The following is a 23,371-nucleotide window of genomic DNA, read 5'->3' as shown; positions in this document are numbered from 1 at the left end:
TATTTCGTTTTTTTAACAGAAATGTGCTTATTTGTTAATTGACAACAATTGTGGTTTATCTCACCAATGGCGACGACGAACCGCGTCTGCCGACAGACACACCTTCTATCCAATCCAACTTGTTTCGTGGGCAGCGAGACATCTACGTTAGCCAATGGAATTCTAATCTTCGCAGTCAGCTATCCAATCACAGACGGCTATATAGTGGAAGGGGAGGGTCGTATTCACCCTCGGCTTTGCCCAGTCCGGATGTTCCCCAGTAGCGAATAACTAGCAGCACTGTATGTGAATGTGGCAACCGAGGTAGACAGGGAGGGGTACATAGACTGACTAGACCAGGGCTTTTTGTCTTTTTGCTTTCTTTTTCTTTTCTTACAGAGCCAAGTGTGTCCTCTTTTTGTGACGCCACGGCTGTAAACTTGTTTGTAGACGTGAAAGCCCGCCGCTGCTTTTCTTTGGGACGAATCGGTACCGTTGTGAAAAACAGCCCCGAAGAAAGAAGGAAAGGGAGAAACAACATGGGGCTATAATACAAAAAATAAATAATAGGTGTTATGTTATGAACCGACGATGAATCTCTGGGAGGATCCGTGAAGCTTATTTATTTTTTTATTTATTCCTCCTCTTCCCTTTCCCTTGTGTCCCTTTTTGTTGTTTTATTTTTTTGAATTTTTTTTTCTCCTCCTCCCTTGCTACTTTGGGAGGTTGTTTTTATAAAAAAAAAGAAAAAAGAAACAAGGCAACGGGATACGTTACAACAAGGACTGAAGGATGGACCAAGCCGGCATCCTGAGAAAGTTTATCCAGGGGGTGAAGGCCATGAGCGAGGGGGACGAGGAGAGGGGAGAGGACAACTTCGGCAGCGACTTTATGGTGGGTCAACATTTACATGAGCGTACCTAGAATCCTTTCCCTTATACCCACCTCAACAAAACCTCTCTCCCATCACAATCTCAACCCTTTCCCCAACACCACACCCCTCCCCGTCTCCCGGTCTCCTGTATCCCCCAGGAGGTGAGGCAGGGGCGGCCACACTGCCCTCTTCCTTCTCCTCCCGTCTCCAGGCTTTACATGGCGGCCTAGCATTGTCTCCCAAACCTCAGAAACACTACCGGCTCCCTTTTTTTCCTCTTCTTCTTCCCATTTCTTTTTAAATATACAAATGAAGAAACAAAAACAAGACTCATTCACGTCACTTTTCTCTATTATTTTACGCAGCGTTGTTGGGTAAAGCTTAGCTGAGGTAAATGCTGTGCTAAAGTGCAGTCATTATGGCTTACTGTCTGATAAGCGTGCCGGATTGTGAGGATACAGTGCAGTGATTCATTGTCCTCTGTCATACTCAATAAGCAATGACTAGCCACTGGCCAAACTGAGCCTGGCTGTATGTGTTATCTCCTTTTAATGTACCTGTAGTACGTCTGTGCATCATTTTGATACAGCCTATTGCTAGAAATATGTATGAAATATGTATAGAACGACTGCAGTTGCTTACTTGGTAGATATGTACAGCAGTGGGTGACGAATCCCCCTAAAGACATTCAAATCTAGTTTCCCCAGCTTCTCAGGCTCTATACGCTCAGTTTATTCCACCCTCAACTGATATAAATAGGGTGCACAACATATTTGAGACGCAGTATAATGCCATCAAATTGAACTGCACCACAATCTAGTCTCCAAAATGACCATGAAGTTGATTTAAAGTTTAATACTGAACATCGCGGCCTTCATAAGGGCTGTTATATTAGACTGGTTATGTTGATAAACTGGCAACTGAGTGTATTATTCATCGAGGAACAAAAACCCAAAACCCAATCTGTGTCTCCTTTTCTCTTGCTTGTATTGTATTGTAATGTTCTGTAGAGCTGTATATTGTTACTTTAAGACATTCTTACTTGTGGAAAGAGACATGTTTAATATTGATAACATATTTTGTTTGCCTCATGATGACCGCTGACCTGCAGTCACACCCATAATGCATCGCTGGATGATGTAATAGGACTTGTCCTAGGCTTGTGAAATTGCTGAAATAGCCACAACCGGTATGGAACATTTGTAATACCATTTGCACCACTATGTGGTCATATTAGGTTAATGGTTTTGATTGGGATCCATTAGGAAACGATGTGCTAGATGGAGGGATGCGTGCACATTTCATTTGTGAGTTCTTTTTAATTAATGAAACGGAGTATAGCCTCTAAAGGATTCAGAAAGAAACGGTTACAGTTGAACTAGTTGTAGCAGCAGATTGTAGGTTTGAATTTCCTTTATAATTCTTAGCACGCCGCAGGGGAGTTAAATGTTGGTTTGTTTTTTCTGTACTGTAGTTTGGTTGTTTGTGAAAGAGGTGTTTCAGTATCTTTGTTAACTTTTTCTCCTTTTGCCTACAGACACACACGCACACACTTCATTCTCCTTACTTCCCTACTTCATCCAAGCTGCTTGCTGGAGCTTGCAACATTCTTTCTTGGCCCATTTCATAACATGTTGTCCTGGCTTTAAAACTGGAGCTCTCTCAACTCCTGGGCACACTTTGGATGAAAGCTACACAATTTGTCGGGCTTCTTGCGCTGAAAATCGGGGCCGAAACATATTCTGAACTAAGGCAAACTCTGTGCATGTGTCCAGTTGTGTGCAGATGAGCGTGGGCATGAAACAGATAGGTAGCGTGTGTGGTGCTTAAACCCCACTACGAGGGCCGTTGATTTGTGTGAGAGGCATTGGGGAAGTAATCTTATAGTATCTCCTGAATATAAAAAAAACATATTCAGACTGCATTTTATTGGCTGCTGGTTCCCGGTAATCTTAAACTCTTCATATAAAGTTGGCTGGGGTAAATGTAGGTTCTTCTTTAAGCACTGCCAGACCTCTCATTCTTGACTTTACACACATCCACGCCTTGTCAAACTGCCTACGACAACCACAGCCCTGCGCTGTTTAACATTGGGAGGGACCATAGGAGAGGTGATCTTATAGCTTGTGGTTGGGACATTTTGAGTTTCTTTATCAATTTTCCCAATAAAACATCCCTTCTGCCCTGGTTGCTGCTGAAAATCGCAGCCTTTTTAAATCAGAAACCCCCCTTTTTCAAGCTTGCCGGACATCACTAACTGCTTGTCATGCCTTGATTCTTCATGTGATAACGGTGCAGTTTCCTTTTTCAAATGAGCTTTATTGGCTTGAAACACAATAATTCCTTTGTACAGTGAAACATATTTCCTATTCGACAGTAACATGAATATAAAACCGCTCACGTAAATGTCATCTTTTTGCCATGTAAAGGCTTCAATTTGAACTATTTATTTCTTCTACAGTAATCCAGTTATTTTTGTGCATGGAAACTTGCTGAATGTCAGGTTTATTTATGCTGTTCATGGAAATGGGGCTCCAAGCTAAATCTGCATTCAGATGGCAACATCTGCTGGTAAATTAGGAGCTTCATCTGTATTATTCAGCAGCTCGTAGACAAGAAAGCATGTTCTCATTGAGCACAGGTGGGCTGCGTGTCACGGTGCCGAGCACACTTAAGACTCGTCCGCCAACATGTAAGTGAGTGCTTTATTTAGCTGCTGGTCTGTCGTACCAATTTCCAGCCTTGCGTGAAGCTTTCAATTGCCGGAGTCAAACCCAAATGCCACAAGCACATGGGGTGTGCTCCTCTGCACACTGAGTCACCAGAACACCTGACGTAACACCCACTCTGACTGCCTATTGTTGTTTATACATAGAATGTGTTTTATTGGCATAATTACAATGCACTGGAAGGGCAATAAGTCAGATATAATATGCTTTGATACTCCTTCTGCAGCTGTTTGATGGAACAGGGACACGTGAGCTTTCTTTTCGCGTCTTTTGTTGGCCTTTTTTGCAACTCATTGAGGCCTTAATCAGACAATACAAGTCCTCGTGGACCTTTTTGTTGCCCGAACACACGTTTCTTTTGGCTGTATGCTCGTCTTTTTTATGGTTACTAGGCAACCACCTCATGTGTGCTAACATTAGCTTAACCCACACTACTGTACACTGTACACTACTTAATTGTTTAAATGAATGAAAACGACTTGCCTCAAATCTCAAGTACTGCACTTATTTGCCGCCTGCTGTTTCCTGAGTAGATCATTGTACCTTGAGGTGGTAAAGTCGTACAGCTCCGGGGAGTCTATATTTATTCATTGGTTTTCTCTATGATTTCATACTATTAATTTATTAAATTACCATAAAACATGCTGTATCGAAATATAGATGTATATATTGTTATCAAGATATGATTATTACCTTTATCACCATAGAACATTTTGGCCACATCGCCCGGCTATATTTCCCAGCTATGTCTTTACTGACAAGTATTGTTTTTTAGTTATTTTAGGTTTGAACTGAACAGCTTTGCAGCATGTCAGTGGGTCCAAATGGCAGTTTTAAAAGATTTAAACTTCAGCAATGCAGCATGTCATCAGTAAAAGGTATGACGGTGATTGCTTCATTTAAAGGGTTAACAATGGGATGACGGCCAAATTATGCACCTGGAGTCTGTCTCATGACGCAAGTTCTGCAACATAGGGGCATCTCTGCAGTCGCTGGTTTCACGAAACCAAACAATGGCAATCTTAAGGGTGGTTATCAACTGGCTCTGTCAACCCACGGCTTTCCAAACCATCTATTATTGCGCTTATGTAGGAGAGCCCGAGTTTAAAACAAGTAGCCAGTTACACAGACAACCATATGGGCACATTCAGATTCATCATTTGGGGAAAATGTAGTCATTATAGTATAAAAGATAGAATTATCTTTTTGAAGTAAACAGATGGATAATGTTGACATAAATGTGTCATCTTTGGTCAAAATATAACAAGAAAATGTAACAGTTTTCATTTTGAAGGCCAGGTGAGATTGCTCGAGGCAAACTGCAAGCCAAGCTTTAATATCCGATAACACCAGCTCCAGTACGAGCTAGCTTCCAACTAAAAGCCCGTCTAAGTGATTTATAAAGAGTCCTGGACTGCCCACAAACCATCCTGTTGGAGAAGCAAACATCGGCTTCCTTGATGGCGTAAATGTGCGCATCAAAGAACTATAGATGTGAAAGCTCAGCGTGGGTCCACTTCGACCGCCATGAGCGAATCACCTGACGTCGACGCTTCCTTTCAAATGGGTTGAATGAGGTGTTAAATGTTGTGACCAGACTCGTCCAAAGCTATATCGCTGACTCACAAATCTGGCTTTGTGGAATGAGCGCCACGGCTCCACGGGCAGAGCGCTAACTGCCTGCTGTCGTGGAGACTGAGTTTTGCGCTTCAGTTTTGATGTGTAACTTTCTGTGGGCAGATTAAAAAAAAAAAAAATCTAGAAACCCTCTTCTTTAACGTGAGCTCACTTGATAGATCTGATCTGGTAAACCTCTGATAGTGTTTAGGTCCTATAGTACATTGAGTGAGTGAGGAGTAGAGTTTAGCTCAAGACCGGGTTGATTGAACACACAGCTGTTGATAGACACACAAGCTGCAGGGGTTGAGCTTGTGACCTCAGTGTTATGGGAAACCCTCTGTAACTACTAGGCCACCACGCAGCCTAAAAGAAACATGCTATTGCAGAAAAAAAAGAAAAAAGAAGCCTCACAGTGTTTGTTTGTTGTAAATGTGCATTTCTTTTGCACTGTTGTCCCCAGTGGCGGTGGATCTCCAAGCCTAGGCAGGGACTGCGCTCATACGGCGGTTACAGCTCAAAACGCTGTCCCGACTCGGCGTCGCGAAAGCGGAGCACCCACGCTCCAGATTCTCCCTTAGATTCCCAGCCCCCCCCCCCCCCCCCAGGTAAACACTGTTGGCTCTGTCTGACAGCTGTAAGCACCGCTAGCAGCCAGCTCGGCCGTCGCCAACAGAAATGCGCCCAATCTCGTACATTGCAATTTTATATAATAATCTAACTTGTTGTCAAACATGGAGCTGAGTACAAATTCGCCGTCTGTTCCCGTGGCACATGAACAGACTTCTGCGTATGAGCAGATGCCTGGGTATTGCGATTTGCGACCCATGTATGAGATGGAAAGAGATACTTTGCATGTCTTTTTATAAAGGTGTAAAAATCGTTTCACAGGTCCTGTAAATGTAGCTACAAAGTGGTTCAAGTTGGAAATGAGGAGAGATAAAGAGAGCATGATGTAAAAAAAAACAACAACGTTGGGCTGGAAATAAAATCTGACTTGTGTGATCACTGACCTCGGTCATGCGTGATATTGTTTCTAAATACACTGGCATAAACGCACACGTACCTACTGTTAGGAACACTGGGCTCAACATTGTAGTCTAGACAGGGTTTAGACATGTGATCAACCTGTGTGTGTGTGTGTATGGGGGGGGGGGATTTCTTCCCCACTTTTGTGAGCAGATTCCTCCCAAGTCGCACATCAAAGAAAGCGAAAAAGTGCAAACGCGTGCTTCTCTAAATGTCCTGCATAAAACACTCAGAGGGGAGGCAAGAAAATTAGGTGTGTGTGTGTGTGTGTGTGTGTGTGTGTGTGTGTGTGTGTGTGTGTGTGTGTGTGTGTGTGTGTGTGTGTGTGTGTGTGTGTGTGTGTGTGTGTGTGTGTGTGTGTGTGTGTGTGTGTGTGTGTGTGTGTGTGTGTGTGTGTGTGTGTGTGTGTGTGTGTGTGTGTGTGTGTGTGTGTGTGTGTGTGTGTGTGTGTGTGTGTGTGTGTGTGTGTGTGTGTGTGTGTGTGTGTGTGTGTGTGTGTGTGTGTGTGTGTGTGTGTGTGTGTGTGTGTGTGTGTGTGTGTGTGTGTGTGTGTGTGTTGCGGCGGCTATTTCCATAGTCAACAGGGGGCTTCCCCTTGTCCTGAGTTGTGTGTCTGCATTTGAAGTGCCTGCACACATATCTGAGCCTGCAGCACATGGTGTGTGTCAGCATGGTAGACGAGTGCCAGTTTAAATTGTGCGTTTTCATGAGAAGAGTGGACTTGTGTTGAGGGAACTTCATGCAGAGATTGTTCAGAGTTGTTTTGGATTAACTCGGCTAAGGAAGTCTTCTGAAGTCTGAGGCTCGAGGTTTCAATACAACAGTCTTAGAAAAGTATTAGTCTGCCATCTTCCATCACTGGCTAAGAAATGAGAAACCTGGTGTGCATGTTTGAGTGCTTTTATTAGCGCGTGTGTGTGGCAACTACTGTAAGCCCGCCTCATGTTACTGTAATAAGACTTCCCAATTTCCTCTGGTGTCACAAGCATACTTCTCTCTCTCTCGCCCGCCCGGCCCCTCCCACGGCTTAACCTAGAAACCAGCCTTTTGCCCCTGAGCCGGGTGTTTCTCAGAAGAGAACACAATATTTCCGCTCTGGAGTAAATTAGTGTGTGTGAGTGTGAGAGAGAGACCTTGCTTGATGAAAGCTAGCCGAGCCACCAACAAGGCTGAAGAACTGTATTGATTAACATAAGGAGACCACACACTCTGCAGTAATACCGTGTGTGTCATAGGTGAAAGGAAATGGCTACATGGAGATGCATCTTTGGGCAGGACACTACACCAGGAGTGTATTAAACGATTATAATATCAATAAAGAAACACAGAATGTCAGTGGAGCACAGCAACAGACTCGACCCTTGTCTGGACTTAAGCGTGAGAGCTGTTTAAACATCACACGGTACAGAATCAGGCTTGTGAGGCCAGTTTGACCCCCATGTCTGGGCTGTGAATATAAGAGCAGGGAAGGGATTAATACATGCACACAAACCCTAAGCACACAATGAGCTCCTGTCCCAGGTGACTGGGATTAGATGCGGTTTTGTCCACATCTGCTTCCTGCAGCAGGCAAATACCCGAAAATGTGAACTGTGTTTGCGTAGTCTGGCCGTGAAGTCGACAACTGAAACTGAAAATCCAATGTGTCAGACTTCTAAGATAGTGGGTTCCTCTCCAGAAATGTTTCAGTAATAAGTTCCCTGTGGACGATGTTTCATGTGTTTTTTTTAATTATTTTGAAGTTGCAGTGAGCTTTAGAGGGTGTTTATTGTTTTCTGAGCTCATTTCAGAGACACAGATGATGGTGAAGCGTGAGCGGGAGGTCACGCTGGGAAAATGATGACATTCTGATCTTCACAGGGAAAGTCATATGGTGGTCGGCTGCAGAATAGCACTACTGGGGGTACCGCATGGTTTTTAATCTTCCATTGCGTCACATTTCGTAAGACCCTTTTGGACTCCTTGGCAGTTCTTTTTTTAAATCCATTCCTGTCCCCTGATTCTGATTCCCTAATACTGACCATTGTATTGTAATTGTTTGGCACCTATCCTTGTTCTTGTGTCACGGCAAGACATTTTGTCTCGCCACTCTGCTTTATTTGGGTTGTTTGGTGAAAACGTACACAGAGACGGGTGGAGGAAACTCACCGTCACATTTACACACCTGAACAGATATTCCAACACTTAAACCAGAAGATTGTCTTTTGCTTTTCATTCATGTTTTTTCACATCTCTCTCCAGTTCATCTTCAGCCACTTTCCTCACTACATCCTTCCTCTCGCTCTGTCCACTTTGCGTTGTCTTCGGATGTTGTTAAAGCCACAGAAACCCTGACTCCTTATTCAAAGGAAGCCGAATGAGAAGGTTTTCCTCACATGCCGCACAGCGTAAGAGTCTGTGTACTTTAAGATTTGAGGTCCCAAAGGAAGTGGGCACCAAGAAGTGACTTTGGTTTTACATGGCTGGTTGAAATGCTCGCTTTCAGATCAGGCCAGGGGTTTCCAGCAGTCAGTGTGACCTTACACACACACACAGACACACACACACACACACACACAGACACACACGCAGTGTGACTGCAGTCACAAACACAGACACAATTCTTCCGTTTTCCTCCGTGATTAAATCCTCTTAAGTTGTTGTGCTGTAACATTGAGGGGCTGCCTGAGTGATTTTCTTAGTACAATCAGACATTCGGACATGAAAATGAAAGAGAGGGAGCGAGAGAAAGGGAAGCCTGATGGCTTAGAGAATATGAGAATATCGCCTAAAAGCTGTGCCTCATTTATGCTGCTGCTGTTTATATCATAACCCCTTCCTATCACAACTACAATTTATTTATTTTTTCTTCCTTCACCTGATCAATATATGACGCATTCAACGTTTGGTAAACATGACTTTGCAGCCTTTTTTTCCCGATCCCAGACACTAATGCCACACACGGAAAGCTTATTGAACTGACAGACGGAGAGAAGCAGAGCGACATATAGACTCGTATAGAAAGCCTCACCGACCCTTTTAGTCTCTGGGCTGTGGCAGTGCATCCTTCCCTTGCATGCTCGATTTTTATGAGTGCTTTGTAAGAGGTGACCTATTTTAGCGTGTGTGTGTGTGTGTCTCCATGAAAGGTGACCGTCAGCACAGCCTCTCTGCCACTACCGCTCGACACCTTCACTTCCTGACTACACACACACACACACACACACACACACACAGACTTTTTCCCATCGCTTCCGCAGGCAGAGCATATTTTCTGCCGATCAGTGCTTACGGCTGAGTAAAGAAAAAGAGAATGTGTTTCTCTTTGTTTGTGTGTGTGTGTGTGTGAATAATTCAGTGTGCCAGAAGTACAGCAATGCTGACTTATTCAACCAGGAGACAGAAAGTAGGTTAGACCCACTAACGGCTACATCTCGCTCTCTTTTTACCTCTACCGCTCTGGTGCTCCTTCTATCTCTCCACATTTAGTTTTGGTTTCTTATTTCGTTTCCTAATCTTCTTTTCCATTGTCTCTCCATCTGTCTCCCTCTCTCTGGGTCCAGTAACTGCCCTGGCATCCTTGAGCCATTTTAGGCCCAGTCGAGTCATTGTGTAGAAATGTGTCTGGGAACACACATGACTCAGTCACACCCTGAAGGGGGTCTGTGAAGTAGGCACCAGGCTTTTTAGGGGCAACGCCCTGTGTGTGTGTGTGTGTGTGGCAGTAGAGCGTTCACAGGAAACTGGCCAACTCAGTCATGCTGAGTTGGAAAATATTCGGAACAGAAAAGAGTTGAAAGGTAGAAATAGAGTGTGGAACAGGAGCAATGTGACAAAGATTTTCTATAATTGTTTTGCTTTTGCTTTGCTGAGGCCCGAAAGAGAGATGAAAGCCCTGGAGTGAAGCACCATTGATACATCGGTTAGATGACCTGGGCTGACCGAACATGGGGAATAAAAAAACAAGTTAGGAACTCGAGTTTAATTTTTGACAGACAGTGCAAGTGAACACCATCTGCTAACATGATGTCCGTCGGCTGTTAAAATGTGTGTATCGTGCCTCACACGTTTAGCAGACCAGAACACAACAACAGCAGCGTCGGTGGTTTCACTGCATTCTGGTCTCTTAATTGTGTGAAAACTATAGAAAACAGTTTGTTATCCGTTTTCTTCACTTCGCCTCCCTGTGAAGAGAAATGTTTTCTAGGTTTTTGTGCATAGCATTCTTCTAAAGGTACACATGAGGAAGACATTAACCATTAAAATGTTTATTTTGTCCTTGCACCCGCTGATGCCCCCCCCTTCTCCATTGAGGACAGAAGCTAGTGCAAAGTGACAGAGTGTGTAAAGAGAGCCTGTGAATGGACGACAGAAACAAGGAATAAAAGAACCCATAAGCCTCGTAACCAAGAGCTTCTTAAAAGCCTTGGCTCTCCCTGTGTCCTTCTCTCTTCCCCTATTCCTCCCTGTTCACCTCCCCTTTGTCCCCCCCCCCTTCTCCATATCACTCATTTTTATCTTTAATATCCTTATCTCTTCTCCTCCTCATCTCTCTTCCTTTTTTCTCGTTCCCTCACACCCCACCTCTCTTGGTTTGTTTAGAAAAGGTACCGAGCAGCAGGCGAGGACTCTCTCCCGCTGCTTTATTTCTTCTGCATCCTCCAGGCTTACCGTGTGTGTGTGTGTGTGTGTGTGTGTGTGTGTGTGTGTGTGTGTGTGTGTGTGTGTGTGTGTGTGTGTGTGTGTGTGTGTGTGTGTGTGTGTGTGTGTGTGTGTGTGTGTGTGTGTGTGTGTGTGTGTGTGTGTGTGTGTGTGTGTGTGTGTGTGTGTGTGTGTGTGTGTGTGTGTGTGTGTGTGTGTGTGTGTGTGTGTGTGTGTGTGTGTGTGTGTGTGTGTGTGTGTGTGTGTGTGTGTGTGTGTGTGTGTGTGTGTGTGTGTGTGTGTGTGTGTGTGTGTGTGTGTGTGTGTGTGTTTTACAGGAAGTAAGATTAATTAGAAACAGGGTCTGTCTGCAGGACAGTGGAAAGTAAAGATGGAGACAGATGTCAACTGGATCTCCATCCAAGTTTCTTTTTTCACAATAATGTATCAAAATTTTAAAAAAGTGTTGAATACAATTAAGCTTTTATACGTGGGGAGTTTATCAGTAGTTGCGTAATCAGCCTCTTGAAGGGTTGGACTGGTCTACAAATGGTCGTTCAAATCGTGAAATGCTCTGTAAAAGATCTGTTCACTCGGCCTCTGAAGTGTCAGATCCACGTTTCTACTATCACGCTGTGGCAGACCATAAAATGGCAGACCATAAAATGAATGTTTGTCGTCTCGATCTGCCGAATTGAGAAATGAAGGTGTTGAAATTCCACGCGCTGAAATGTCTTTGAGCAGGGCACTGATGATCTGTTGCTAATCCTCTCCAATTTGACCTCCCATGATAATGCAAGTCGGGAGTCATGAAAACGTGAACATCTTTTCCCTAATCGGCAGCTGACGTATTCGTATCATGTATATATTCAAACAGGGGCCAAAACAAATCATTGATTAGGTGCCACAAGATGTCAGAACTCAGTCTTTAATGTGGGAATCGCCTTGTACTTCCCAGTTTGCTGTAAATTAAGCGAAATGGGCTACAAAGGGGCGCATACACATATCACCATTACCGTGTTAGAGGGCACAATAGTGTGCATGTTTGTCTCCACATAATGTGTTTTGTGGGTTGGCAGAATCACAAACCATCACGAATCCCTGTTGCCTGCCTTGTCTTGCTCAGTGTGTGTGTGTGTGTGTGTGTGTGTATGTGCGCGTGTGTGTGTTTTTTCCCGGGCTCTGGCCCAGCACAGAAGCAGACCTCTGTTTAGAAATGTAATTCACATGGGGCCAGGAGGAGCTCTAATGCTATTAACACACACACACACACACACACACACACACACACACACACACACACACACACACACACGTGTACAGCTGTGTTACAGTCTCAGTGTGTACCTCTCGTCCTCCCCCATCTCCTTTCCTCTCCCTCAGCTCGCCGTGGTGGTTTAGAGAGATGAGTGATGCAAAATGAAAGCCGAAAAACTCATTATGTCTTTAGGATGCCTCTGAGCTGTTTATGTGTGTGTGTGTCAGTAGTGTATTCAGTTTATGAAAGCACTGACGCCTTGTGTCACGGAGACAACTTTCAGAGGGAAGAAGTAACAGAAGACGGGAGCTGAGAGTTGTGGTGTTTTCTTTACCCGTGTTTGTAACTTGTACATAAAGGTTATCAAGTAATACATGGAAGATGAACCAAACAATATGTACCACAAACTAACTAAATGGGAAAGGTATTCTCTGCAACAATCTGACTTTATAGCTTTTAATATCGATACCTGGGGGTGGGGTATTGTCCGATACAGAGTCGTGGTCCGTGTGCCTCACTGTGTGCAAGTGACGGGGATTGTTCTTGTACGTGTACGGCAACTTTAGGCATAAACGTTGACTTTAATTGATCGGCTCCACTGTCACATATACAAGATCCAACTATTTAAGTCCATGTTACCCTGGTATTGGTGCATCCCGACTCAACTACGGTGTTGACGTTGTACTTATCATTTCCATCACAGCCTCCTAATGTTTTTGCAACAGTTTCTGCCGGCGTGTATTGTTGTATGTTTCTACGTTATGACTAAAGTGACAAGAGAAACGGGGACAGGAAGAAAAGTGTTGAGGTTTGGAGAGTTCTCAGGAAATCAGGATGTGCCGTGTGTTTTGTGTGCGTCTGTCACAGGAGCACAAGGAAAGCCGGCAGTCGGTGCCGGAGAGAAGAGGCGGGACCATTTTTCACACGAGGCTCCAGCAGCCCCGAACGCCCACGCTGACTTTCTCAGAGAGAGCGAGGGGAGGGCGGAGTGAGAGAGGCACTGACTCAGAAAGAGAGACGGAAGTGATTGAAGCAACTGAGGGAATAAAAAAAAGGCATTTGACAGAGATATCATGTGAACACTATCAGAGTCGAGCAGCGGGAGTTTTTAATAGTACGGAAGTCTTGCTGTTCTTTTTAAGTTTCTTGAAAGACACTCAAAGCCACAGGGAAGGCGTGAATGAGTGATACAATTCACTGGAAGCTTCAGAAAGTCCCTTTAGTGTGTAGTTGAGCTCTGCCGCCTGCAGTCCGGTTCCTGTTCACGCTAACTTTCTACCAACCAATCCAAGAGGAGTAAACATAAAGTCACACAGGCTGGGGACTCCTGGTGTCATCCTGCGCCGTCGGGACCTCAAATTCCATTTAAATTAAATACAAAGACACGATTATAAGTATTAACAATATTATTAGACTGCATGTCGGCTTACAGGTGGAGACGGGCTGGACGAAAGGCCCCTTTGCATGCTCACAGATGTGAACGCCGGGGAGCACACAGACCTGAGCATGAGCCGCATTGCTGTTACACTCTTTTCAATGGACTTAATGAAGTGTCAAAGTAAGAGTCAGATACAAGTACGGCAGCTTTAACAGCTTTTGACCCTTTTTAATCAGGGAGAATACCCGCGCCGACGTGTATTTGTGTTGGTTTGTATGAAGGTTGTATACAAGCCTCCTTCTTGTCATCAGGGATGCGTGTGGACTTTTCGGACTAAGCCGAAATCAATCATACAATAGAAATCTGCCGCACACTGATTGCAAATAATAATTTCAAGCAGTGACTTCAGCATATGCTTCTTGTTTCCTGGTATATTGTTGGTAGTAAAATCTGCTTTGCAAACAATAATTTCAAGCAGTGACTTCAGCATATGCTTCTTGTTTCCTGGTATATTGTTGGTAGTAAAATCTGCTTTCCTGCTTGTGTAATGTTCAACAAAGGAACTTGCAGACAGAAAATGTCCTTGAAAAGTGCTTTCATGACCGATCCAACTAATCTAATATCTGACAAATCACTTCATCGCATTTATGCAAAAATCCTGTAAATCAAATATTGCCATGAAACCATTTGCATCATTGCCTGCATGCATGTATTTGTATGTACTTGTACGCGTGCACTTACTCAATTATGAACTTGCATCTGAGACACCTGCTGTCAGACAAGAGATGCCATAATTGTTCTCCTCCCATTAACTGAGTGTGTCTTCATCAATGTCAGCTACTATTAGATTTGGCTGCACTTATCTTAATGCGGCATCACGCAAAGAGGAGCATGCGTGTGCGTGTGTGTGTGGTTTAATCACTGTAATCTGCGTGTATGTGAGGCAGGACGCGTCAGAGCGCATATATATATATATATATATATCCAACACTTTTGTCACGACAACGCTTTCTTTGTATCTTTAGTGGTGTGATTCTCTGATAAAGCCTGACTATCACAGGTTGACTCTGCTCCGTTCATCATTTATCTATTTATCTTTATTCCCCGTGTGCTGTTGAAGAAAAGTACTCCTCATGAGTGGAACCCGTGTTCCTCCGTGTTTGCTCCATTTTGCTTGCTAAACAAATTCTGTATAATCTGTGCAGGCGTGAGAGCCAAGAAGAAGAAGATAAGTTATTTACTTTCCACTAAATATATTCTCTCTTGTTGTGGTGTTTATTCCAGCGGTTACGGCGGTTATCGACTAAATATCGGACGGAGAAGATCTACCCCACCAACGTAGGAGAGAAGGAGGAGAATGTCAAGAAGAACAGATATAAAGATATACTGCCATGTAAGTACAAACGCATGTTATTATTTACGCATGTTATTATTTACTAACCTGGCAGCTAGATTTATATATTGGCCGTTATTCTTTTGAAAGTCCAACCACAGACTAAACTAAAGCACGTTTTTAAAACAATGTATCTGTTGGTTGCATGCAACAGAACTGTGGGGGGGCGGGGCAACATCACATGGCACTTAAAGGCCCATCATGCCCGGCTACACCGGCCAGCGTAATCTGGTGTCTCGTTTCACTTCTTCTTTCTGTCGCTATTTTACGTTTCTTCTGTCGACAAAAGATTCTCCAAACGATGAACCTTGGACAAGACGTACAAATTTAGATTTAGACCATGTGTTACCAAGCGACGCTTAGCCCTCAGTGCCTAACCTTCCTTTTCCGCCATTCGTTACTAATCTCACTTAGTAATTCATATGCTATTTTTTATGCAATGTCACCCAATATAATCTGTATGAACGCATGTGTGTTGCATGACAGCAGCATTAAAAGATCACGCATCTATGTCACTTAAGTCACTTTGTGTGCCAGAACATAAACCCACATTCAATTAAAGGTGAAAATTGCTTCCATGACCCAACATCTGTCCTCCTGTTTTATGTCTCCTGTCGTTCCATCCATTCATTCCTTCTTTAAGGCGTTTAGTGAATGAGCTGCCGATAAGGCAAAGGAAGAACAACTTCATACATCGCACGCACACACACACACACACACACACACACACACACACACACACACACACACACACACACACACACACACAGGAATGAGGATGTTGCTGTGTGTCCATTAACCTCCTTTATATTACAATAATCTTCTGTTTGTCCTCTTTGTCTCTCAATATATCCATTTATCTGTCTTTCCATCTGCTCTTCTCTCGTCGTATTTCATCATCCGTTTCTGCATGTCGAAAATATTTCAAATGCAAGTAAATATGTCTCTTTTTTTCACCTCCAGTTGATCACACCAGGGTGAAGCTGACGTTAAAAACGACCAATCAGGACACAGATTACGTCAATGCTAACTTCATCAAGGTAAAGAAAGGCTGCCGAAATTCCTTTCACTTTGTTCTTTGACACTTTTGATTACAGTGCTAGTCCTATTTCCGTGGTATGAAGGGCTACATATGAATCACAGGAACATCCAGTGTGGAGATAAAGTGCCTTCACAGAATATATATATATATATATTTTTAACTGTTCATCAGGGTAAAAAAAAGCTTTGTTGTTTGACACTTTGATTACAGTGCTGGGGAAATGTACGCGGTATAAAGTGCTACACGAATCACAGGAGACGTGGAGATAACGGACCGTCACAGAATATTTCATTTCAGAAACGGTGCGGATTGGTGATCTTGCTTTTCTCTCTCTCTCTCTTTCTCCCCCTCGCTCCCTTCAGGGTATGGATGGCCCAGAGGCCTACATCGCAACTCAGGGCCCACTGCCGAACACTGTCATGGACTTCTGGAGGATGAACTGGGAGTACAATGTAGCTGTGAGTACGGCTCATTGGATGTCGGGGGGGAGGGGAGCAGGAGAGACTTGAATGTTTACTGAATGGCAACAGAAAGCTGTTACAGTGAAAGTGGGTGTGACTATTGTTGTAATTGAACTAAATATTTAATGTGGTTGTCAGGCAGATGGGGAGTGCTTATGCTTGAACCAGATGGACAGAAAGGGAGGGGTCTGTGATTCGGTCTAACTCTCTGAAAGGCGCAAGATTGCAGCTGCGATAATTCCTCCTGTAGGATCAAAGAGAATGATGTGAGATGAAGATGTGAGGTTACATCCACACGGATACGTTTTTTCTTTTTAAAACAAAAACGATCTCCATCCACACGGCGTTTCAGCATCATCTGCGAAATGATTTCCATCGATACTAGCACGCCTGAAAACCAATATTACTATATTATATGACTTCACGTACGCTGGTGTAAATTGGTTACTTAGTCACAACAAATACAACAGAGTATTATAGTAGTCTTTAATAATGAAAGGTAGCGCTTATCCTTCAGATTTTCCTCTAAAATCTTTCTCTATAAACTCAAACGGACACATTTCGTCAAAGGTTTTGCAAAGTTTTATTTTTCAGTCAATGCTGCAGGTCTCAGTTACCTAACAATGTGACACTTAGAAATCAAAGTTTTACCAGATGACGGGTCAATGCATTTGGTCAACAGACGTCTGTTACTTGTTTTTTTAATTGTTTTTTTTGTCGGACTGGAGAGCATTTATACTTTTGTTGGTTTACAGTTTCTATGTGAACTTCACAATAGTTGAGCATTAGAATTAGAAATGCTGAATTTACAGGCGTAATCAGTTATCCATGTTAAATTAACTTCTGATAGTCGATCGATAATTAAGGCTGCTGTTTGTGGGAAATGGTCACGTGACAGGGGCGTGACGAATCAAGTGGCAAACCTGGGTGTCTACGTCATCGTTTTTAAAACATGTGCGATTACCCTGGTTTTTAATGCGCCTCATGTGGACGCTCCGTGTAAACGTAGAAAAATACATGCATTTTAGAATGGAAATGTAGTCGTGTGGACATCAGAGTTAAATGTATGATCCGATTTTCTGGACCTCGTTTTGACAACTACAGCATTTCTTAAATAGAACATAGGAATAAATATTTTGGGAAATGTAAGATTTAACTGAGTGGCTGGGTGTACATATTGATTGTAATTCTTCCTGTTTGTGTCTCTGTAGGTTATTGTGATGGCTTGTCGAGAGTTTGAGATGGGAAGGGTAAGTGTGTGTGTGTGTGTGTGTGTGTGTGTGTGTGTGTGTGTGTGTGTGTGTTCATTCGTCTGTACACACATCTGTATTCTATTATCTCCACCAAGGTCACGGTATGTCTTCCACCCCATTGGTCTGTTTGTCTGAACATGAACAATATCATTATTATTATTGCCTTAATTCTTTAGTCCAACATGTAAGACAGCAAATCTAGAGGATTGTTTAGCCTTGCTGAAGGCATTTCTGGTGTTTTTCTTGACCGTCTGTTTATGAAAAGATAAACTGAGATGACACTAAAAGCAATTACCAAAGCCCAGGACATCAAGATGTTCACTGGACAGATAATAAAGTGACTGACAGTACAAATGATTAGCATATGCCTCTATACTTAGAGAGAGAGAGAGAGTGTGTGTGTGTGTGTGGCTGTGATATTTGTCTGGTATTTTGTTCTCATTCAAAGCTAACTCCTGTTTCTTCTCCGGTTAGAAAAAGTGTGAGCGGTATTTCCCGCTGCACGGGGAGGAGCCCATGAGTTTTGGCCCCTTCAGAATCTCCTGTGTAAGTAGACAAATCTCTAATATCACAGCTATGTGTGTGGGGGCGGGGGGGTCTGTTCTGGGGTCCCGCATTTCTCACATTTTGTTCTAATGACCGTTAAAGTCGAGGAGTGTGTGTGTGTGTGTGTGTGAACGTCCTCTGTTTTCTAGGAATCGGAGCAGAGCAGAACAGACTACTTCATCAGGACTCTTACGGTGGAGAACGAGAATGTAAGTTCTCTGACTTATTGCCCAGTCTGTTCTTTGGCCTGTAACAACCACTCAATATTGCAATATTGACGTCGAAGTAACTCACATGATGTCGAACGATGCAGAAACACATTTGGCCGACAACATTTTACAGAACAATGACAGAGCTATGTTCATATCATCAGCCGCACAGCGCCACTGAAAGTTGATGGATGCTGATATTCAAATAGCGCCCACATTTCTCCTCACGGCCCTGTGATTCAATTCGCTGACCTTCCACCAACCCTCTTTTAAATCTTTGAACATATTCATCCGTGTGTCTCCCTGCAGGAAACCCGGAGTATAACACAGTTCCATTATATGAACTGGCCCGATCACGACGTCCCCTCATCATTTGACTCCATACTGGATATGATTGGACTAATGAGGAAATACCAAGAGAATGATGATGTCCCTATATGTGTGCACTGCAGGTTGGTACACTACATATTCTGCAGAGATACCAACACAAATCAACCCATGCGTGCACACACTGTAACTAAGGCAACGTTTTAAAAAAAGAAAAGAAAAAGGGTAAAAAAAAAAGGCTCAAGTGTTGTACACATTATGCATAAAATTATGCATCACATTGGCAACGCTGGTTCTAGTTTAATTTTCTTACGTGTGCTATCAAATTTAATTGAATGATTCATGATTCGTTGGTGTTTTCATTGTGAGGAAACAGTAAAAATGTGCAACATGTGGCCGGTTTGTGGGTTTTGAAATCAAGTTTTGACACAACACAGAGAAATGTTGCATAAGCGGCTAAACCCGACACACAACTCCACATCTACTCCTGGCAAAAGCTCGATTTCATGTTAAGCAACTCATTGTTTTGACTTACTAACTGAGAATCTAATAACGGCTGTCGTTATTCCATCATATTGCCGTCGGCCAGACGTGTTATCCTTCTCAGCAATGCTACATAACCAACATCCACCAATAAACAAGTTAATGGCGAAGTAGTCAACAGGAATGAAAGTTCAGTGATTTACGAGGCTATAGATTCAAGTCCTCTGCTGCACACGTGCGTGGTCTCCACGTGTGTGTAATGAGCTATAATGAGCAGCCGGGGGACATTTCTTGGCTCCCCTGTTACACAGCAGGACTCGAGGCGTAAAGACGTGTATGTTGATGTGCACTGGAACTGTGCTCGTTAGAGTAGCGGAGGCTCTCGGACAGCAGGAGATAAAGTTTTATGGTTTTATGCGTCAGGCAAGATGCCACATGATGCTTGGCTCCCTGTCTCCATCCGGTCTAGAAGAGGCATTGCTACATACAAACGGTCATACGTGTGTTTGAGAATAGGGTCCAATCCAGAGTTGATATTTGTGAGGAGGGTGGCTTTATGTTTGCGATGAGGAAGAAGCCTGTCTGTCTGTCTGTCTGTCTGCACGTCTGCACGTGCTAGTCCGCTGTTGAATCTAATCTGTATGACTGTGACTGCACAGTGCCGGCTGTGGGAGGACGGGTGCTATCTGTGCTATTGACTACACATGGAACCTCCTCAAAGCTGGGGTATGTAAACACACACACACACACACACACACACACACACACACACACACACACACACACACACATTCCTACACAGACCTGAAACATACCTGCACGAATACACACACTTTTTACACACTAAATGTTCTGTTAGTGAGAATCACTGTGTTGTGTTGTCTGCTTATTAAAGAAAATACCGGAAGATTTTAATGTTTTTCGGTTGATCCAAGAGATGAGGACGCAACGACACTCCGCTGTACAGACCAAGGTTTGTTCTTGATTCTTGCCTTCTTTTTTTATTTTACACCGCACATATGTTGTATTCATACCGATGAGAGGTTTATTTAAGTGTAGCAAATGCTAATTGCTTAGCAACACAAAGATTCCCCACGTTCTTCCACAAGGAGCTGAGCTGAGCTGAGGTAGACATTTTATGGTAATAGTCTGGTCGACTAGATTTCCTCCAGCATTTCAACAACTAGCAGTTCCTCCATTACACGGGCGGTGTGACGTCCCTCCATTTCTGTGTTACTTGCTGCACGCCTGGTTGAAAATGGATCTTAGTTCATTTCGTAATGAGATTAAATCAGTGTGCATCAGGGAACGCCGTGCTATTGTTTTCACACATGTTGTATTCCATGGCTTTGTAAATGTATGTTTTTGAGTAGAGACATGATCATGTTTTTGCTTTTTTCTATTTATTTGCTGGAAACATTTCTCTTTTTTTTTTCTCTCTCTCTCGTTCCTCTCTCCTCCATTTATCTCATCACGTCTCTGTCTCTCTTTGTCTTTGTCTCTCCAGGAGCAGTACGAGTTGGTGCATAGAGCGATCGCCCAGCTCTTTGAGAAACAACTGCAGCTACTGGAGAGCCCCACCAACACGAAGATACAAGAGGGCATGGTATGGCACACACACACACACCAACACAACACACATATTGTGCATGCTGTCTGGTGTTAAAGAAAGACAGGATGTCGCTGAGTAACACACTTTGAGTGGAGAAAAAAAACACACAAATAATTAGTCACAAGGGAGGGAGAGGGTAGAAGGAGCAGAGGAGAGGGAAGAGAGGCCTTCAAAAAAACTTTGCTCTGTACACAGACAGAAAGTTCATGCCAAAATGAGAGATCTCTCCTCTGCAGGGTACTCTCAGAGGACCGCATACAGTTGGACATATTTAAGGGAGCTAGAAAAACAGCTTTGCTCTTTCAGTCACCTTTGTTGTCTTTTTTTATTTTTTGTTTACACACTATTCTCCCTTGACCCCCCACACATAAACACACTTAAACAAGCATTTCATTGTCCCCGTTCCTCCTCCCATTACAATGTTGATGAAATAATGTGTTTATATAAGAAAAGAAGCGGCCCCCCCATCTTTACTGCGGTGCTATAATGATCACATTACAGTTAGGTGACGGAGAGAATCTGTCGTTGATCCCTGAGCCATAGCTCACATCCATCATCCCACATCGTTAGGCAGCAGACTTGGGGAAGCTACTTTGAAATTCACGAGGCGACTCGTCTTCAGTGGAAGAAGTTGAGCTCTAGAAACGCTACACTTTTACTGTAAGCTACACTATAAGTGATTTATTCACTAAATGAGTGAGACTCCGACACCAGCTCCCGACCGGACCAGCGGTCCTGATCTCTCCTTCTCTGCTGTGTGCCGACAAACCAGTCCGTTTTATTGATTCTCTCCTGAAACAAAGACTTAATACAGAAGAGCAGACTTCAATCATTTCTAAACATTTAAATAAAAATAATAAAAAAAACAGCAATGCTGGCAAATTTGGTAATTTCCTGCTACTTAGTAACAAAATAAGTGTCTCTTTCCTGGAAAGGTTACAAACCCCACTCCTACTATAAAATCCAGTTAAAGTAGAAGCAATGTGAAGATAAAATCCAGAGGACAGAAGCATCAATGAGACAGTGTGCTGAGACTCACCAAACCTAAAGACAGAGGACACAGAGAGACCATGAGAGAGAGCATTGGCAGCAGCCCAGGGGTCAGCTTCCTGCTTCGGAAGCTCTGATGACATCACCCCTCTCCCATAATGCTCTCCGAGTCTGAGAATAGACGCGCATCCGTTGGGAAAGGGAGATCTTCACAGGGACACACGCAACCATGTTTACATGAGGAAAGACTCTGACACACTTTCTGAACTCGGACTTAAAATCTTTCAGTTCCTCTAAAACGAGGAGAAGCGAGTCCTCTGAACTTCACGGTCCCACATTTTTAAACTTGTTTTAAAGTTTGTGCTATTAATCATTTGTTAAGAGGAGGCGCGTGTTTCTGGAGGAAGACAACAACTCCAGTGCCAGTGTGTTGCTTCTCTTTATAACCTTGTCATTATTATCATTAAAGTCGCAGGTCCAACTGCGCGGACTCACACTAAACATAATCAGTGTGCAGTCCTTGCCCACATTGACTCATGTCCAGTCAGCCATTGTTGGTGACTAAAACACCCACACAGGTGCTCTCAATGGCAGTACGAACAATAAGCCTACACATACTCGTGTCCCACGCACGATTTTCTGCTTGCACGCAGGCGCCATTGTTTGCAGGAAGTGGCCTGGTCCTACCAAATTGATTCTTCTCAACACATGAAGTCAAGTGAGATGTAATCGCATCCTCTGTCTTTTCTTCAAGTTTCGTCCCCCGGAAGATGGAAGCGCTCATACAGACACGCAGAGCGGAAGTGGCCTGATTTGCCCCTCGGTCTTGAGGTTAATAGCGACTAAAGTTGACCCGTCATCGTCTCATTATCGGAGTTTAGAGGGAGTCATGGGGTGGGGGGCTAGGAGGAGGAGGAGGAGGAGGAGGAGGAGGAAGAAGAAGAAGAAGAAGAAGAAGAAGAGGGGCTTCTTCAGTGAAGCAATGTTCTGCCTCTGCTCAAGAAACATGTAAGAAAGTGACTCTGGTGAGAGAAAGAGTTGCTGTACATTTCTACAACAATAAAAATAGAATGGTGGTACAATATGAAAAGTAAATTAGCTATTTAAAAATGTAGCAAAACTAATATGTGAAGTTATATAGACAACATGGGAACATAGGTCTGCAAAATTCACCCTGTGTGAAGGTGTGTTCATTGGAGGTGTTTACAAGGCGGATCCGACTCGAACGTTTCTTGAAACAACAGAACTTTCCTTAAAATCTGTGCAAGTAAAATGTACTTATGTGGCCTGAGCAACAATGTATAAGGGAGCCACAAGTCTGAGCGAAAAAAATGTGATTATTTTGGCCAGGAATTTGGCACACACTGCAGAGTAGCCAAATGTTTTTACTACTTTCAGGTAATAAAAAGCCATTTTGCTCATTAGAACATGCCAAACTCAATTTCATTTGGTGTTTGCAGATTGTTTTATATTTTCCATTACTTCAGTTGGTTATTTAAGATTTGTGAACAAGATATGTGCTAAGTGGGACATAAACGGTGCAGGGGACAAATGATGTCATGGAGACACTC

General features: G+C 43.4%; 1 protein-coding gene across 4 annotated transcripts in view; it reads left to right on the top strand.

The window, feature by feature from the left end:
* The first annotated feature begins 263 nt into the window (after window positions 1-263).
* The window catches only part of ptpn12 (protein tyrosine phosphatase non-receptor type 12), a 38,886-nt gene continuing 15,778 nt past the window's right edge, over window positions 264-23,371 (top strand). For all 4 annotated transcript variants that reach the window (XM_034526888.1, XM_034526889.1, XM_034526885.1 and 1 more), the window contains exons 1-11: window positions 264-873; window positions 14,769-14,877; window positions 15,841-15,917; window positions 16,282-16,377; window positions 17,592-17,630; window positions 18,108-18,179; window positions 18,329-18,388; window positions 18,698-18,840; window positions 19,858-19,924; window positions 20,094-20,171; window positions 20,706-20,804. In XM_034526888.1, the coding sequence (XP_034382779.1) occupies window positions 772-873; window positions 14,769-14,877; window positions 15,841-15,917; window positions 16,282-16,377; window positions 17,592-17,630; window positions 18,108-18,179; window positions 18,329-18,388; window positions 18,698-18,840; window positions 19,858-19,924; window positions 20,094-20,171; window positions 20,706-20,804 (942 nt within the window). In that variant the 5' untranslated portion in view covers window positions 264-771. The remainder of the gene's footprint in view (window positions 874-14,768; window positions 14,878-15,840; window positions 15,918-16,281; window positions 16,378-17,591; window positions 17,631-18,107; window positions 18,180-18,328; window positions 18,389-18,697; window positions 18,841-19,857; window positions 19,925-20,093; window positions 20,172-20,705; window positions 20,805-23,371) is intronic.

The sequence above is a fragment of the Cyclopterus lumpus genome, chromosome 23 (genome assembly GCF_009769545.1).
Source record: "Cyclopterus lumpus isolate fCycLum1 chromosome 23, fCycLum1.pri, whole genome shotgun sequence".
NCBI classification, from domain to species: Eukaryota; Metazoa; Chordata; class Actinopteri; order Perciformes; family Cyclopteridae; genus Cyclopterus; species Cyclopterus lumpus.
This window is presented reverse-complemented; position numbering and strand designations above follow the sequence as displayed.